At 40.9% G+C, this 18,638-nt stretch overlaps 1 protein-coding gene across 1 annotated transcript in view; it reads left to right on the top strand.

Moving 5' to 3' along the window:
• Window positions 1-12,992: 12,992 nt before the first annotated feature.
• The window catches only part of SLC35F3 (solute carrier family 35 member F3), a 124,572-nt gene continuing 118,926 nt past the window's right edge, over window positions 12,993-18,638 (top strand). Inside the window, exons 1-2 of the mRNA XM_058166309.1 lie at window positions 12,993-13,344; window positions 14,154-14,380. Coding sequence (XP_058022292.1) covers window positions 13,292-13,344; window positions 14,154-14,380 — 280 coding nt within the window. The 5' untranslated portion in view covers window positions 12,993-13,291. The remainder of the gene's footprint in view (window positions 13,345-14,153; window positions 14,381-18,638) is intronic.

Below are 18,638 nucleotides of genomic sequence, written 5' to 3'. Positions count from 1 at the left end.
GGGCTTGGGACAGCTTGCTAGCAGGGATGAACAAGGGCAGGATTACCAAGAGGGGGCAGGCAGTGGAGATGAAGAGCGACGGAGCTCAGGTGACGAGCCAGGACCACCCACTCCTGATCCCCAAGCATGGAGCGTGGAAAGAAGGCAGGAACAGTGCAGGCTGGCCTGATGATTCAGGAGGAGAGCACCCCACCCCTCTTCACAAGGCACACCTGGGGACTGAGACTTAAGGAAGATGCTGTGGGGAGGGCGCTTGTTGGGAACAAGCACTGAATTCATGGAGTTTTGTATGCTGTTACCAATGTCTGCAATTCTCTGGACTTCTTGCCTTATTGCTGCCTTGTTCCTTTGCTTTGTAGACTCATTGCCTTGTTCCTTTGCCTCACTGGACTTCTTGTCTTGAAGCTGTTGTGCTAACAGCATTTTGCTGGACTACTCGCAGCCAGAGGCTAATGGAGGTGTGTGTTAGCACTTTTGCTCCGGGGCTTGCCATAAACATGGGAGCGCTTTGGGTAAAGTTGGAGCAATAAAGGGAGTTTGAACTATCAGCTGGCTGTGTTGCTTTGTGCCTTGCCACAGGTCATCACACCTGTCTCATCTTTGCCTGATCCTATGCCCATCTTGTCTTGCCTGATTTTTTACAGCCTGGATCTGAAAGCTCTTAATAGAGATAGATAGATAGATACTGTAGAGATAGATAGATAGATAGATAGATAGATAGATAGATAGATAGATAGATAGATAGATAGATAGATAGAGATAGAAAGATTAGAGAGAGAGAAGAAAAGAGAGGAGAGGAGAGAAGAAGGAGAGAGAGAGAGAGAGACAGAGAGAGAGAGAGAATGCTACCTACTCATACTATTCTACATAGCTTATATGTATAAAACTAAAAAAGAACCTTCCATAAAATTTCAATAAATTCATAATAAATAGAACTATTAAGTATCATTAATAGAATACAGTTCTAGAAGTACTTTAAAAAGAAAATAAAGTCTGATTTATCATGAGACAGTTAGTAACTATACAGTCATACTAGATGGAAAACAATTCTGAATAGAGACAACAAAGAGGAAATTGTCAGAGTATATTCATCAACTGGAATAGGACATGGTAACAAGGTCAGCCAATGTATAGGCATAGCAATTAAGTCAATGAGGGATTTTGGGGAGCTGAGACAGACTGGAGCCAGGGCGTGTCTTAGTCTGCACCTTCTGAGTCTGTGCAGAGAAACTAAAACTAGTCTGCTCTGCTGAAATGAAATCAAGCTTTTGCTTTATCTTTTATATGGATCATGAAATTGTCTAGAAATTGACCAAAAGCATGAAGGGTCACTTTGCTGGTAGAACTGTTCAAGGCTTCCAAGTTTAGGCAGGGCAACGCTAGATGGGAATCCTTGCTGATAGCAAAATGGCCTGTCATTAAGCCTTGATGCTTCAGTAGCACAAAACTTATTAGATTTGAATTGCGCACTAGCAGAGCCAGAAGAAAATCAGCTTGGATGTTTTGTTTATGAGATCCCAAAAGTGTGGTGACAATACCCAAGTGACACAAATGTTGCATGTGGAAAGTGATATGAAATGTATAATTGCATTCTCCGTATAGTTTCATCATATATATTCAATCAATATTTATTCTCAGGATCCTGTTACATTCTTTCTGAGTCCAACTATGGTCTATTTGTATACTGTTATTGGTTGATCAGAAAAGTGAAAGAAGGGGTGGAGTAAGATAAGAGAAGTGAATTAAGTGGACTGAACCATCAACTGGCACAATTTAGACCTGACAAATGGAATCAAAATGAAAGGTACATTTGTCTATTATGATTGCATGGCCGGTACTAACGTAAGCAGACCTGTACACTATAATAGCACAACAGTAACATAGTATATGATGACTTTAGAGAAATTAAATACATATTTAAAATTATTAATTTATGTTTCGACGCATGAGTGCTTAATTAACAAAGATTTATTTAACTGACTAATGGTTCTCATTTAAAAGTCTTGGGTATTTTCTGTAGAAATCCTTGGGGTTGAAGAAGAACAGCATTTATGGATATAGAACCTGCAGATTAAACAAGTAATCAAACAATTTAAAATAGTTTTACCCAACTCAGTGCCCTCTGAATGGCTTGGATATCATCCTATAATCCCAAGCCAATTGGCACTAATTAGATTTCCTCTAATTAAACGCAAAAAAAAAAGACTTCAAAGGAGATCATCAGCCCTTTCCATCTGCTCAACTCCTGATAATTATGGCTTTTTTTTTTTACATACAGTGACTATTATTTGCATGTTAAAAATACGTATATTAAATACAATGCTTCATTTAATGGTATGCCAAATTTGACCTTTAACTGATCTCATACATTTATTATGAGCCATAGGCTATGAGAAACAGATGTGCCCACCCACAGAGCTTCACCAATGAGTAGGGATCTGAGCTTAAGCTTCCCATCATTAATATATTAAACGGCAAGCATGGATATTTTTGTTTACTTTTAAATGGCATAAAGCATGAAGAACGTTTGCCTATTTTAATACATGGGATCAAATGGCAGAATTGTCTGGTTAGCCACGGGTTCCAGGAACATTTTATAGATTTGTTCTTGGCAGTGGTGGAATTCAATTTTTTTTACTACCAGTTCTGTGGGCATGGCTTGGTGGGCGTGGTGTGGCTTGGTGGGCGTGGTTTGGTGGGCGTGGCAGGGGAAGGATATTGCAAAATCCCCATTCCTTCCCCACTCCAGGGCCAGCCAGAGGTGATATTTGCCGATTCTTCAAACTACTCTAAATTTCCACTACCGGTTCTCCAGAACCTGTCAGAACCTGCTGAATTTCACCCCGATATAAAGCATGTATATTATAAAGGAAGGAAATATAGTCATCTATAGTCTTTGCACTTTGTACTGATAAAAAAATGGTACTGGACTGTAGACCCAGTGTTGTGACCCAGGCCCAAGTAAGTAGTAGGAAACTCAGTCAGTGAAAAAACAAACAAACTTTATTCGAACAGCTGAGAATTACTTCAAACTCAGAGTAGTTCAACTAAATTAAAGCAAATTCCTCCCAACACAAATTCCTCAGTCCTATCACAAACCTTGGTCCATTTAGGCAAACTGCCAAAGGCCTTTCTTGGCAAACCTTCAGAAGTCACAGATACAAAAATAAATGCAAGAAGATGAAGCTACCAATGTTGTTTTCTAGCAAAGCCCAAACACCATTGCTGGTCTGTTTTAAGCCTTATGGGAGGGGCCAATCATCTCTTGGCCCTACTCCCAAGTCGTCTTCTTTGCTGGAGCTGCTCTTGCCTTCTGGCAGCTCTTCTCATGCGTGCATTAGGAACAGCTTCCTCCTGTTCCTCTGCATCACTACTGTCAGTCTCTGGAGGCTCTGGAGTCCGCACCTCACTCCCCGATGGCCCTGGCTCCACTTCAGCCTCATTGCTGTCCGACTCCGTTGCCAGATCCACAGGCTGCTGGCAGACCACAACACCCAACTGTGTTTAAAGATCAGCAAAAGAATCAGAGAAGACATTCTTATACTAGTGATAAACTGTTCTATCATTGCCTACCATTGCCTGCTGGATCCAAGGTCTTCTCCTTTAACTGTCCCTACAGAATTTAAGATTCAGCATTAATAGTAAGGAAAATCCAGGCACCAGTTATCTATGGTTTGTCATGAGACCAAAGGTATTTGAAGCCTCCAGTCAAAGATCCAGCTAGAGTTACTAGACAAATGATCAAGAAGCTGAGCTATAGGATCTCCTTTTTAGTTTCTACAGCACTACTGAAATGAGAATATAGTGCAGGGGTCTCCAACCTTGGTCCCTTTAAGACTTGTGGACTTCAACTCTCAGAGTTCCTCAGCCAGCTTTGCTTTGCTAGCTGAGGAACTCTGGGGGTTGACGTCCACAAGTCTTAAAGGGACCAAGGTTGGAGACCCCTGATATAGTGTACTTTAAAAATATCAAATGTTTTGGTAAAACTTCATAACTTTTTAGTATAAATCTAGGACATTTTCAGATTGGAGTTTTGTACCTTTGGGGGATCACCACTGGTCCCAATTGTTTTTTCAACACCACCTAAATTGGGCCATTAAGTTGATTTCTGGTCAATGCTGGGGTATTGGAAACTGCAGAAACTCAATTTTCCTTTCAATGCTGATTGCCAAAAAGTGCTTTTCCGAAAGGCAACTTGATTTTCTTGTTGTTGTTTTTCCTTGAAAACATTTCACTTCTCATCCAAGAAACTTCTTGGATGAGGAACAAAACATTTTCAAGGAAAAAACTAAGAAAGTCCAGTGGCTTTTCGGAAAAGTACCTTCGGGACAAGCATGACTTGAATGATTGAGAATCTCCATAGATATTTGAATCCTTATGTGACCAACTTTTATCAGGAAGGTTCTGCTCATTAATTGAAGCTTTAAGGAAAAAGTATCTTCCCATTGGAAAGAATTATTGCTTTGTCTCCCAACAAATTATTGAGTTCACATCAGCCACTGCAAAGGAGCCTCAGCTATGCTTCTCTCCAGAGAGATTCAGCAACTTGTGCTTTCACCCAAAAAAGAAGACATGGGATCAATCCCCTGCACTCCACTTTATCTGGTGTAGGACTATGCTGCAATGGTTTCAGGTGACATTTACCTTCACAAATGCTAGACTCTTGGAATGTAATAAAAGACTTACGATTTTTGCATGGAAGGTGGAGATGAGGGAGGCAACTAAAGTTTCATTACTCAAAGACTCAGAGACTTGCGGGGGTCAGTACATGCTTATGGGATGTCAAGAGGAAAAAAACACAGTGGTTTAGAGCAGGGGTCTCCAACCTTGGCAACTTTAAGACTTGTGGACTTCAACTCCCAGAGTCCCTCAGCCAGCAAAACTGGCTGAGGAACTCTGGGAGTTGAAGTCCACAAGTCTTAAAGTTGCCAAGGTTGGAGACCCCTGGTTTAGAGTGTCTGTAACTCCTAAGAGTTCTATATTTGGAAATGACAGGGTAAGCATGTTTCATTGTCAACTGAAACCGTTACTAAAGACAATCCCACTCAGACAATCCTTCTCCCCCCAATTTAGGTTGGATCAAGTTTAGCATAGCTAATGTTGTGTAAATGTTCTGAAGAAGTGGAAAAGATGCTACAGCTGGATTCATAAACTACGCTGAGGCGGACTGCGATTTATCTGGTTGTGGCTTACGGTGTTGTGTGTCCCCAACCACTATGATTTTTAAAATGTGGTTTATTATGCGAACACAGCCCATAATTATATTGTTGAGCGAATCATGAGTCTGTGCAATGTGCAAAGCTGTAACATTTCCTTATTACAGGTAGTCCACGGCTTACGATCACAACTGAGCCCAAAATTTTCATTGCTAGGCAACGAGTTTTGACTCTTGTCTCATTTTACAATCTTTTTTGTTACAGTTGTTAAGTGAACCATAGCAGTTAAGTGAATCATATTTGTGTGCAAGTAATCAAGCCTTAATTCTTCCATTGCTCTATCAGCCTTTTTCAACCGAATGCCCTTCAGCTCTTACCATATCTTACAACCTGTTCATTGCTCATGCTGGCTGCAGCTGATGGAATCAGTAAGCCAACTTTTCCTCGGGGCAACACAATAGGGAAGGCTATGTCACATTGATTCTGAGAATCACCATAGTTTTTCAAAAAGTTAAGGTCAGGCAAGGGAAACAAAGCTGACAGTACTTGCTTCCAGTTGCTCATATTTTAACAACTGCATTGAGATTCTCACTTTATTATGCATTATTTTCTGTACATCATGCATTAAGTAGGAAGCGTCTGTATAATGTGTTACAAATGATGGAATCCAATAACAGTCCTCTGTCAGCAGAAAAGGAGGTGGCAGGAAACGGTTGGTAGGGGTGGAGTGATGATTGCCCTCTTCCAAAAGTTTTCTCTGAACCTTCAAAACCCATTGGAGCAGATATTCTGAGAGTAAAAGTGGCTGCAAGTGTAGAGAGAAAGTTCTATGTGCAAGGCGATATTGGTCCAATGTTAGATTCTACCTATATGTCTGATTCCGAACCAAATTCAATCCTATGAAAATACTTCTAAATGATTATTATGTATACATGGATATTGTCAGCCTTAAGAAATCAATATTTTTTGAGATCTTTCCAGCAGGAAATATTTCTTAGTCGTATGGGCAGACACACAGAAAACCAGCCTAACATTCATTTTTATATTATTTAATAGAGTAATTAGTATTAGCATACACAGCTTGCAAGTTTAAGATAGTTTTTAATGCACATGACATGTGTTACTAAGTATGAAAGGATTTTTATGTTGCTTTTCTTTAATCTGTAGTTTGATTTTTAATGGGCTCAAAATGCAACAAAATGTAAATGCTCCAAGTAATAATCAAAATTATGAACCGTCCTGATTCTTTTGTTCTGCCTGTTCAACATCATCAGAATAAATAGGAGGAAAATACTACAGGATAATTTAGAATTAAAGTTCACTCCGAAGGTCATCTGCTCCTGATTCTTTTAAAATGTGACTTGAAGCGTTCTACATATGCACAACCCATGCTGTTGCCAATCCAGTTCAGTGCCAAGCATGTTAATGAACCATTTTGGCATTCATTTGTCAGACAACAGGATCCACTCAGTATGAGAACATTTAATCAGGAAAACAATATACCAAAATCACCAGAAGAAACAAATGCTGCCAATACTAGTTTTGCAGTGGACTGGTACCAACTTGGGAAGAAAGTTGCTCACCTGTTTATAGCTTGGACTGATGCATGCCCTCTCAAAATGATGTCTTATTTCTAAATGATGATCATGCACTATGTTACAATTTTAAGTGTGCATTTGGGTTATTTCTGGAAGGCTTGGAGCAGTTTTCAGGCGAAGACATTGAAAATACACTAATGTCTTTTTTTGCTTACTTATTACCTTTATAATCCACTTAACCCTCAAAAGCAAAGCACAGTTTATTTCCCACCTCTGATTTCTGCCTTCCATTGAGGACCTGTATACTGCACGAATCAAGAAGAGGGCCGTGAAAATATTTGCAGATCCCTCGCATCCTGGACATAAACTGTTTCAACTCCTACCCTCAAAACGACGCTATAGAGCACTGCACACCAGAACAACTAGACACAAGAACAGTTTTTTCCCGAAGGCCATCACTCTGCTAAACAAATAATTCCCTCAACACTGTCAGACTATTTACTGAATCTGCACTACTATTAATCGTTTCATAGTTCCCATCGCCAATCTCTTTCCACTTATGACTGTATGACTATAACTTGTTGCTGGCAATCCTTATGATTTATATTGATATATTGATCATCAATTGTGTTGTAAATGTTGTACCTTGATGAACGTATCTTTTCTTTTATGTACACTGAGAGCATATGCACCAAGACAAATTCCTTGTGTGTCCAATCACACTTGGCCAATAAAAAAAATTCTATTCTATTCTAAAACAAGCCTGTGAAAAATATTAAGAATGAATCGATACTCTGTGCAATTATAGCTCTATTATAATTCTTGATTACATTCATTCTTTTTTGGATCATCAATCATCAATCAATAGCGAATACACAATAAGAAGTATAAATTATTTCTACAACTTCATTTATTGGCCATTAGCTTTGAAAAGCAGGAGGAAGCTTGATTTTTCCCCTCACAATGGCTAGAAAATATCTGACTATATAGATTAACTTCATGGTAGGTACAAAGGGTTTTTTTAAAAGTGAATTATAGGAATATCAGAATTGTGGCTAATTTAAACATAATTGGTTCTCTTTATAAGTTACCTCCTCCAGCAGGTATCCTTGGTGATATAATAAGTGCACAATTTTCAGAGGTAATGTTGTTAAATTGCTATGTTTTCTGCATGGAGTTTGCAATTTTAACAGACCAGGGGTTTGGTGGCTCCCCTTTGTTGGATACTTTTGGGAAGAGACTAGGCATCAATCTGTTTGGGATGAATCAATTCCTTTAATAGTGAGGAAAGGATTGAGCTCAGGGATCTAAATGATATTTTTCAACTCCAAGGTTCTAAGAGTTCATTATCAGCTTTGGACCTGTTAATTCTTATGATTCAGTTTTTTGGGACCTGCATTAATTTATTCACGGTTTAACTGGGGTGTATCTGAAAACAAATACAAAAATTCACATTTTTGAAATGTGGTAATTTCACAGAGCTAGTGAGTGGCCTATTCCTGCCTCAGGGAGTTTCTCAGCTGTTTTATTTTTCCCCATCTTTCAGAAGTTCAGCTACCTTCCTGTTGTTTTTAGCCTTTTAAGGCAGAAATAAAGAGAACAGGTTAGCTACAAATTTATTGGAAAGGACTGGTGAGCAGAAGTGCTTTTTATGTGCATTTATATATCTGAATATTTTAATCCACATTTCAACTCAAATATTTCCCATGGGAAAAAATAAATCTTAACAGCAGGGGGAATAATACAGCAAGCCAAACTCTATATCACACTTGGTAGTAAACATTCTGCTCAAAAAGAGAAGCTTTTCCAACCAAAGCAAAGCTCTAACAACTGGTGAAATTTTAATAATAATGACTTTTATGAGTCAGAGTAACAACAGGCAATAAGATGTAGAGTGAAGTTTCAGAGGGCTCCAGAAACCTCTACTTTAAACGTAAGAGAGCCATTGCCAGTTATACAGTTCTAGGTTAGATGAATAGGAGTGACATGATAGCAGTGTTCCTATATCTAAGAAGAGGGAGTCAACCTATTCTCCAAAACACCTGAAGGCAGGACAAGAAGCAATGGATGGAAACTAACGAAGGAGAGAAGAACTAAGGAGAAATTTCCTGAGAGTTGGAACAATTAATCAGTGGAACAACTTGCTTTCAGAAGTTGTGGTTCCTCCTACACTAGTGGTTTTTAAGAAGAGACTGGACAGCCTCTAGTCTGAAATGTTATAGGATTTCCTGCCTGTGCAGTGGATTGGACTGCAAGTTCTCCGAAGTCTCTTATTCTATTATTCTGAATAGTTCAACTCAACATACTGTAAGGCAGATTTCCCATAGTCCCACATGGTTCTAGAATATAAAAATCTCTGGGGCCCTCATCAGACATGACCAAAAGGTAACATTTACTTCACTACTGTAGAGTTAATTCCCTCCCAATAACTCATGAAAGAAATAATGAGGTGGATGAATAGCAATGTACCTTTTTTAGGCATCTATCTGCTTAGGAATATCCTTCTCCTGAAGCAAATTTCTCTAACCTGCAAACTTCTTGATTTGTGAAATTGCAGCTTCCAAGAGAATTCAAGAATTCAAGGGCTCCAGACCAGGGTTCTCCAACCTTGGCAACTTTAAGACTTGTGGACTTCAACTCCAGCATCAACAGCAAAGCTGGCTGAGGAACTCTGGGAGTTGAAGTCCACAAGTCTTAAAGTTGCCAAGGTTGGAAACCCCTGCTCCAGACTGAAGAGGGCTATTTTAAAGGTTCACGGATATTGAAGTGCTCTCTTTGAGATCTTAGAGAGTTTAATTCCATCTTACTCCAATCAGCTGAAAATGCATGCTCTATAGATGAAAGTGTGGGTCCTAAAGAGAAGCCTATTGAATAAGGCCAGAGAAAAGCACAAAAGAAAAAATCAATGTTGCCCAGGTGCTAGCATAAACTTCCCCATTCTAATCCTGTCTCGGATTTCAAGTCTCATAAACCTCATCATTCATCATGATGGCTGGAGTTGATGGGAATTGATGTCTAACAAACCTGGAGGGCACAGGCTAGAGAAGGCTGTGGTAAGTGAAGATAAGCAGAATTTCTTCTAATAAATTATTGAGAAGGTCTATGTATCGTGGCTGCTTGTTTTCTTCCCTTCCTGTTTGAAAACCAGCACTTTAAACAATATTCATGGGCAGCTAAATTATAAATTACTAGCCTATTCCATTAGCCTCGTATTCTCAGATGTTATAAGTTAGGTGACACAAAAGTGTTGTTGCCAGCAAAATATAGTGGTAATCCATTACATTTATTGCTTTAAAACCACTGTCCATGAAATTAGTAATTCGGCTGATATTTCATTCTGAATACAGCTGGATTAAAATAATGGGGAAATTAGCACTGCAGATATGTAATTTAGACTTTGAAAATAAGTTGTTTGCCCAGAAAGTCTTAGATTTGAGAAGAGAGATCATGAGCTAAACAGAGGGGGATTATGCTCCTTTCTCACAGAACGTAAGGTTTTTGCTAGTAAAAGACGGATTCATTCTGAAGCCTTGTAAACCAAATGAGTCAGGCTGGCCTGGAACTGTATTTTAGAGCAGGGGTCTCCAACCTTGTCAACTTTAAGCCTGGCGGACTTTGCTGGCTGGGGAATTCTGGAAGTTGAAGTCCGCCAGGCTTAAAGTTGACAAGGTTGGAGACCCCTGCTTTAGAGATTCCCCTACCCCTAACTGGAATCATGCATCAGGGCTGTTAGAGCAGCTGAGAGTTGCAACCGTTTTAGTCTTCTTGCTCATTTGTATTTCTGTTGTGCTGTACTCAGGCCCTTTAGCTTGTCCTCGCTTTAAAACAATAAACTGATTTTGGACTATGAGACAACATTGGAATGGTATGTCTTCAGCTGCCTGCAAGATTTGAAGAGAGATAATGTATTCATCTCAAGAGAACAATTCAGGATCCATTATGCTAACTTTAATTTCACACGTAAGGAAGTTTGGGCTCGAGATATGATGTGTGCGTGAATCTTGTCTTGCCTTTTCTGATACCCCAGCATCCAGTTTAGAACTGGATGAATTCTGACGCTTAATAAAATTAAATAAAGGAGTTTTATTAATGGGACACCTGAATGCAAATAGATGCAACTTAATAAAAATCTCAAATTAACCGAGTGTACATGTTCTTGTTTTTATAAGCAGGATACGAGAGAGAACATAAAAAAGGCAGCTGCATTTTCTGGGCCTTCAATAATCTTTAAGTCCTCGTTTCATGCTGCTTTTGTCCTCATCACAGTGCACTCATTTATTATGACATCCCAAGAATCAGGAGGTGGGCACAAACCTCTCTTAAACTCAGGACCGCGTCCATTCAGAAGCCTCTGCTGAAAGAGAACTGCAGAAGATGCTGTACTTAATGCATAGCTGGTTATTAGAGAGAACGGCAGAGCACAATGATGCTTTAGGGTCATCCTCACTTTTAAGATGTCCTTCCATGAATAGCATCTCAGTATGTTGTTATATGAACTTTATTGCCTCAACCAGAGTAGCGTCTTTCCGCTTTTGCTGATCCCCAAGCAAGCAGCAAGGGATATAAATCATTACGTGGACTCCAAAGGCTCCATGTTTATATGCAAGCAGAATGCATATGAGACTAGCCATGTTAAAATGATGGTGGTTGGATTACCTTGGCTCCTCCTTTGCAGAGCAGTTGCTTTATTTGCATTATTCTCAAGCCAAACCTTAAAATGGTTAGAAATAGGAGTGCAGCAATTGTCTGACATATTAGGCATATGCTAGTCAGGGATCCTCTCTACTGAGCAGCAAATGGCTTTTCCTTTAGATGACACATAAAAACGTTCCTCTGCAGACAAGATATATGGACAGGACTCCCAACGTTTCAAAACAGGGGTATCGGAATTGCTTGGTTTTAACTTGAGAATGCAAAAATAAACCACAATGCTGTGCATTTGACTGGATTTGGGTGCCGAATTCAAAATGCACGATCATCATCATCATCATCACAATAATTCAATAGTGAATACCGGTAGAGTCTCTTGGGATGTTCTCCTGCCCCCAAGCCCCATTGCAATGACTAAGACCTGTTATAAATAACTGTCCTCTTCAGTTCAATCTTGCCAGCTTGCATGTCATAAAATCTAGCAAGGTTATGTCCTATCCAACAAACTGCTACGCCCTTATGGCGTATCTGCAACTGCCACCTTGCCTTTGGTTTGGCTCAGCTGCCTCTGGCTTTGCCTTCTTTTGCGTGTCAGGTAGGAGAATCAAAAATAGAAAGATCCCAAGGTCAGGGGGAAAAAGGAGCTACCCCCCCCTTCCATTTGGATTTTCATAAAACAGGCAGGTAAAGGAAGCAATTCTGGGCTGCTCCCTTGCCTTTATGCTTGATAGCAAAGACTGTCACCTGGGCTTTCTATCTGGCAAAGGCTTTGGGCTGCAAAGCATCTTCAGTGAACGGCTATGAAGAGGACTGGACTGCATTAGGGATGGAAAGAAGTGAGGAGCTGTGTCATACCTATGGACACAGCCAGGATATCCTTTTTTCGGTTGTTGTTGCTGCTTTCACTCAGTTTTCTTCTTCTTTACTCTTTCAAAAAAACAACGCGGAGCGTGTCTTCCCCCTTACACCTAAATCGGGAGAGAGTTGTGGTACAGCGCTACAATCAGACGGCGCTCCAGGCGATGTGAGAAACGGGGGTTAGAGGCTGCAAGATGGCTGGCCCCTGTGCTCCACGCTGCCCACTCCTGCACCAAAGCTTGCAGTCCTTTTCGCGCCGGGGACGATCCATCCAACAGTATCGAGGGGGACTGGATCCAGCGATCCAACAGTTCACATCGTGACTTATCCACACCCGTCAGCGGGACAAGTTTTTGCTGCCTCGAGTAAATACAGTCAGAAATACGTCTAGGAACTAATAACTAATATATCTTTTTTTTTTTTTACTTTACGCGGGGTGGGGGGAGAGTAGGTGGGTTAGGGAAGAAGACGAGCGATCCAACCCTGCAAAACTCCTGAACGGTTCCTACCAAAGAAGGCTTTCTCGCCGCCTTCTCCCTTGCCTTCCTGCACAAACGTTCCCGGGCTCCCCCTATCGGCCGCCGCGCTCATTTCACGAAGAGGAGGAAGGCGGAGGAGGGGGAAAGCGGGCTCCCCCTCTGGCGAGAGAGAAAAACGACTGAGCGCAAAAGAGAGAGAGAAAGCGAGTGAGCGGGCAGGCGAGCGAGGGAGCGGAGTTGCCTGCGAGGAGGTCGGCGGGCGTTTTCTTTCCTCCACCTTCTCTCCGCGCAGCAACAGCAGCAGCAACAGCAGGTTGCAACCAGGCACCAAACGCCTCGCCTCGCCCTCTTGGTGCACCGGGAGACCCCGGCGGCTTGGAGGCAGACAGTCTCCGGCCGTTTTGCCTCCGCTTTTGTTCTTTTCGGCCGGGCGCTTTGCAACTCCTTTGCCGCCGCCGTGGCCAGCACAAGCGACATCCCTCTTCCCGGTCACTTCACGCCGCGCCTCTCTCGCAGTTTTTCTTTCTCGGTCCGTGTCGAGTCGGCCAGCCCGGGTCGGCTGCCCCTTCCGAGAAGTCTGGGAGCTCCCACTCCCCCGCTGCTCTTCCCCATGGGGATCCGCGAGTTTCCCAGCGGCACGGCGAGGGGCAAGAGCATGGCGATGTGAGTGTCCGGCGACGGCGGGAGGAGGGCGGGGGGTGGCAGCGCAGAGGAGCAGGAAAGAAAGATCCCCACCACCACAGCTCCGCTTCGGGCGCTCACCTCCCTTGCCCGCTGCCTCCGCTAGGGAGCCAAGGCGGGGGTCGAGACGCCGCAAGCCCCGGGAGACCGCGAGGCGGGCTGGTGGGAGCAAAGTTGCGGTCCTCGCTTTCTGGGCGCCAAGAACGACGGGGAGGCGGAGGGAGGGAATGGTGTGCCGGGAGGGCTTGCTTGCAAGTTGGCCTGGAGCTTTCCCGGTTAGCGCGGCAGAGGGGAGGGGAGGGGGGCGCTAACCGGGAAAGCTCCAGGCGAACCCCTTCCTCTCCCGCGCCGCGTCTCGGGATGCGCTGAGGTATCCCGGGGCTCTTCTGGCGGGCTCCTCGAAGCGAGCGCCGCTGAAGGACGTGTGTGTGTGTGAGAGAGAGAGACCCGGAGGGGCTGCCGGGTCCTTTGAACCAACCGCTGAGACAGGAGGGTCGGATTACAGCTTCTGGGAATGATGGTGGTGTTGTTGTCCAGCATGCCTGCAGACAGAGCCCCTGGTGGGAAAAGCTGTGCTAAGAGGGCATCGCTTTGGGATGACAGGTGCCTTCCTCAGTTTCCCCAATCCAGCTGCCTATCTTTGGCGGACCCTTTATTTTATTTTTATTTCCCCCCTCCTGATACAAATATTCCCGAGAAAGCTTGCATTGATTGCTTCCCGGTCTGCTTTGGCTGTTCCCTGTTTCTTTTCTTCAACCCATTGCTGCTGCTGCTGCTCTTTCCTTTCTTAGTGGCATGAGGAGGTCGCCTGATGTCAGTCCCAGGAGGCTGTCAGACATCAGCCCCCAACTCCGGCAGCTCAAATATCTGGTGGTGGATGAGGCGATCAAAGAGGACTTGAAATGGAGGTCGGTGGAAGACCTCACCAGCGCTTCCGTAGGACTCACTTCCATCGAGGAAAGGATCCTGCGGATTACAGGCTATTACGGATATCAGCCTTGGGCTACCAGCTATAAAAGTAAGTGCCTTGTTTCTGCCTTTCTCTTTCAAAGCAACATCCACCCTTCCCTCAGCCCCCCCCCCCTCTCTCTCCAACTTTTGGTGGGCTGTCTCCTGACAGGTGGAGAGAAAGGCTTAAATTGATAGTTGGAATTAACCCTATGAAACCTCGCCTAGGCCATAGCGATGGCAATTTACTGTCCTTGAGCTGATTTGCAGCTAGTCTTTTCCTCACAATTCCTTTCTGCCAGGCTGATTCCTCTGTGTGTGCCATACTTTTGTACACATGTTTCCATCCAGGGAGCTGATGGGAGAAACCTTGTTCTCTTTCAATGGGCATTCACCAGTGTGAGGATATTAGGAGTACGGATATGGCCAGCTAAACTTTCTGATGGTTAAGGAAATATATGACTATTATATATTCAGACTGAAGGAGAGGTTTCTGTTTAAGTTTAAGCTGGGCTCAAATAAGAATTTTGCAAAAGGCCGCTATAGTATAAAGCCATTTAAAAGAGAAGGGAGAGAGAAGGAAAGAGAGGGGAGGGAGGGAGGGTGTGGGAAATGTTACATGAAATGGTGACTGAAGTTTGCATCATTAATTCAAGGCTCTGATATTTGATAATTCAGGGAAATGTTTTTACAGCTAGATGATTTAATGAGCTGTTTTCCTCTTTGGATGCAACATATGTTGAATTAATCTACAGAAAATGAGCGATTAGTACCTTTAAATTAATTATATTAATTAGAGATCAACATAGAACTTTTGTCTATTTTAATACCCAAACTGAAATAATTGAATTTTTAAAATGCATTCAAGTTAATTAAGTGAGAATTTTTAAAATGAATTCAAGTTAATTAAGTGAGAATGAATTGGATACTTGGTATTTTAAACATAATAGTATGCTTAAAAAAACATTTTTTCTTCATATTTCCAAAGTTTCACAGAAACATTTCTCTGTTATCACAGAGTGCTGAAGTTTCATGCAGTATGTGTGTGCATGTGCTCTAGCATATATATTCTGAATGCATTTTTCCAATTCTGAGAATTGGCTAAGAAAGATACCCAAATCCAGCTTTGTGGTTGTATGTCTCTGCCTTACAGATGGTACATAACATCAAGAATGGTTGCCCATGTTTTTATTTCATTTCTTCACCTGTTGGTTCAGGAGCGTTTCCCAGGAGACTAGTTTGCCTATTTTGCATCCCATAATTTCCCATCTATTTACGCAGTGTCCTATTCTGTCAAATGAAGAAATGTTCGTGTTGAGGGTTTTATTCAATTTAAATATTTGAAATATTCAAATCTTTGGAAAATGACTTGTGGATTTCAAGAAGTTTGCAATATAATACCTACATTGGTTGAGGTTCTCTAAAACCTTTGCTGTTATTAATATCATGTAGACATGATCTCTGTGCCACAGAAACCCCAATCCATGTTCTTCCGCATTGCCAAATCTGCAGGGACACTCACCACCAGTTGATCATCCCTCTTTTACTTAAACTTCCAGGGTACCCTAATAGCTTTTATCTGCATTATCTGTTAAATAATTAAGATAAATTTATTTCTCTTAATGTAGCCCTTTTTTTCCTACATTATGTGAAGCTTTGCCCACAAATGATTGCTAATAGTTCTTGTTGTTAGGGAATGGTTTTAAGTTGTTCATTTTATTGGTTGCATTTTTATTGGTCAGTGAGCAAAATACAGTTCCATCTGTCTTTGCTCTGTATTCCTATCTTAATTCAACAGCAGATGTTCTCTCCTAAACATGTATCTGTTGGGTGTAATAGGCTTCAAAAGGCGTGAAAGTTATAAGTTATGACTGTTGGGATTGTTAAAAGAATGCCCACTGGTAATCCATTAGAACTGCAACTTTTGAGAGTCTTTTGAGTTTTGAAAGAGCTTAGAGTATTGGGATGTATTCTTAATTACTGCAGTCAACCACTATATTCATTGGGAAAAACAGCTATTATATCATTTTCTAAAGTAAAGAGACAGAAAAAATTGCCCATGCTTTTATAAAATTGATTAGCTACTGTACTTTGTTCTATGCAGAGGTGCTCAACACTTGTGTAAATAGGCAGCTGCCCCAATATTGTCTGTTGTGGAACAATGAAAACATAAGTTTTGTGCAACACACACACACATATATGTAGATGTAGATTGGTATTGATATATAGATATTCATATTCATTTATTCATCCAAGGTGGTACTGAAAGAAGGAGAATAGATGGCTTATCAGAGTAGAGTGCCAAATGAGAGGGAAAAGCACAGATCAAAAAGGAGAAATCAAAACTGGATCCTTGAACAGGTCCCAGGAAAAATGCCATTTCCTCAGTTTCACTGGTCCTATTGGATTGCTGAAGCCTGGCTGTCTTTCTCCATTGCTTCATGCCTAATGTACACAATATTAATAGTGCTTTAAGCAGCAAGAATGCAGGTTCTTAGGCAGACTCTGGCATAGAGGTTTTAGGGGTTTATGCAGTGGTGAAATCCAATTTTTTTTACTACTGGTTCTGTGGGTGTGGCGTGGTGGGCGTGGCTTGGTGGGTATGGTGTGGTGTGGCTTGGTGGGCGTGGCAGGGGAAGGATGTTGCAAAATCTCCATTCCCACCCCACTCTGGGGCCAGCCAGAGGTGGTATTTGCCGGTTCTCCGAACTGCTCAAAATTTCCACTACCGGTCCTCCAGAACCTATCAGAACCTGCTGGATTTCACCCCTGGGTCTATGGATGTTACTGCTTCCTGATCGCTAAATTCAACTTACTAAAAGCCCACTTTCTGTTCCTTTGCCCCAGATGGTTTCTGTTTTCTGACTAATCGCTGCTAGTTTTGTAAACTAATAACAATTGCAACTGCACTGCTTAACCTTAACTTTCAGGTTGAAATAATCCCACTTTGGGAAAGTTTTAGTGATTAAAAATAGGATAAATAAAATAAAGCAAGGTGACAAGCTAAGGGGCGTGTATAAGAACACAAAAGTGCCTACTGTTCCTGTCCTATTGTTCCCTTTCATTATATCAAATTAACATAGTTGTTGCATACTTTTGCTTATATATATGGTTTTTTTTTATGATGTGTTGTTGTTTTATGTTGATGTTTATGTATACTGTTGTGACAAAATGAAATAAATAAAAAAAATAATTCCAGAATAAGCTTGTCAGTTCAGTGAAACTTTGGAAAAGGGTAGTTTAGGGATCACAGGTTTCTGTTATGAATTTCTGCACAAATCTTAACCTTATTAAAACATATAACTCTTGTCTAGAAGGTCTTCGTGCTTTGAGAAAAGAATGAGAAAATATTAAATAATGTTATTTATTTATTTTATTATTTGTTTGTTTATTATTAGATTTATATCCTCTGCATCTCGCTAATATTGTAAATAATGTTATAATTAATATTATGTATTTCCTCTCCCTAAATATTCAGGTTTTATTTTATATTACATGCTGCAAGATTTGTTTGTGTTTCAATTTTTTTAAAGAGAAAGTAAACATTCATAATAGGCAAAACTGTATTTATGTTTTAAAGGTCTATTTTCCATTGTCAAAAATATACAGAAATCCAAGGAATATCCTCCCAGTAGTAGAATATATATTCTTGATTACATTCAGCAGATCTATTTTAGTCATAAAATATGAATTTGTAAATGACATGATTTTGATAATGAAATCATACTGTATAATCAGTATACAATTCTTTATATGCTAAAATATATGTGTATCAATATAGTCCTAATAATATTCATATTATAAAGCTTCCTGGAGTATTCATCTTAGGGTGAGAATATATCTTTATGATTGTTCATTAATAAATTTTTGGATAATTGTGTAAGGAAAGCGTTTTATAATAATACAAAAGAGAGAAGTTGGGTACATGCTGAGCAAATTTTTGGAATTATTCATAAGCATCTGCAGTTCATTAGAAATGTTAACTGAAAGACACCAGAGAGAATATATTTCTTTGGTATTCTGTTGGCACTTTTTGCTTTTGTTAGCAAAAATAGTTAGATTGCTGCATACATCTGTAGTAATTACTGTTGCATGCTTTTTTCTTTCATCTTTAAAATGAGTGATAACTTGCAATATGAATAGCCCTGTTTCTCCCATTGAGATAAATATTTTAATTGACTTCTGCTAGATTGGTCATTATGGGAAGGGCAGCTTCAGAAGCAGTCTTAATGTGTTGTTCTGACATAATGACTAATCGTCCTATTGACTTCATGTTGAGCAATTGTGGCTTGTCTTGATGTAATAAGAAAGGTCATGTCAGTGGCACA

The sequence above is a fragment of the Ahaetulla prasina genome, chromosome 1, assembly GCF_028640845.1.
Source record: "Ahaetulla prasina isolate Xishuangbanna chromosome 1, ASM2864084v1, whole genome shotgun sequence".
NCBI classification, from domain to species: Eukaryota; Metazoa; Chordata; class Lepidosauria; order Squamata; family Colubridae; genus Ahaetulla; species Ahaetulla prasina.
The sequence above is the reverse complement of the archived record's forward strand: the minus strand, read 5'-3'. Positions and strand labels throughout refer to the sequence as shown.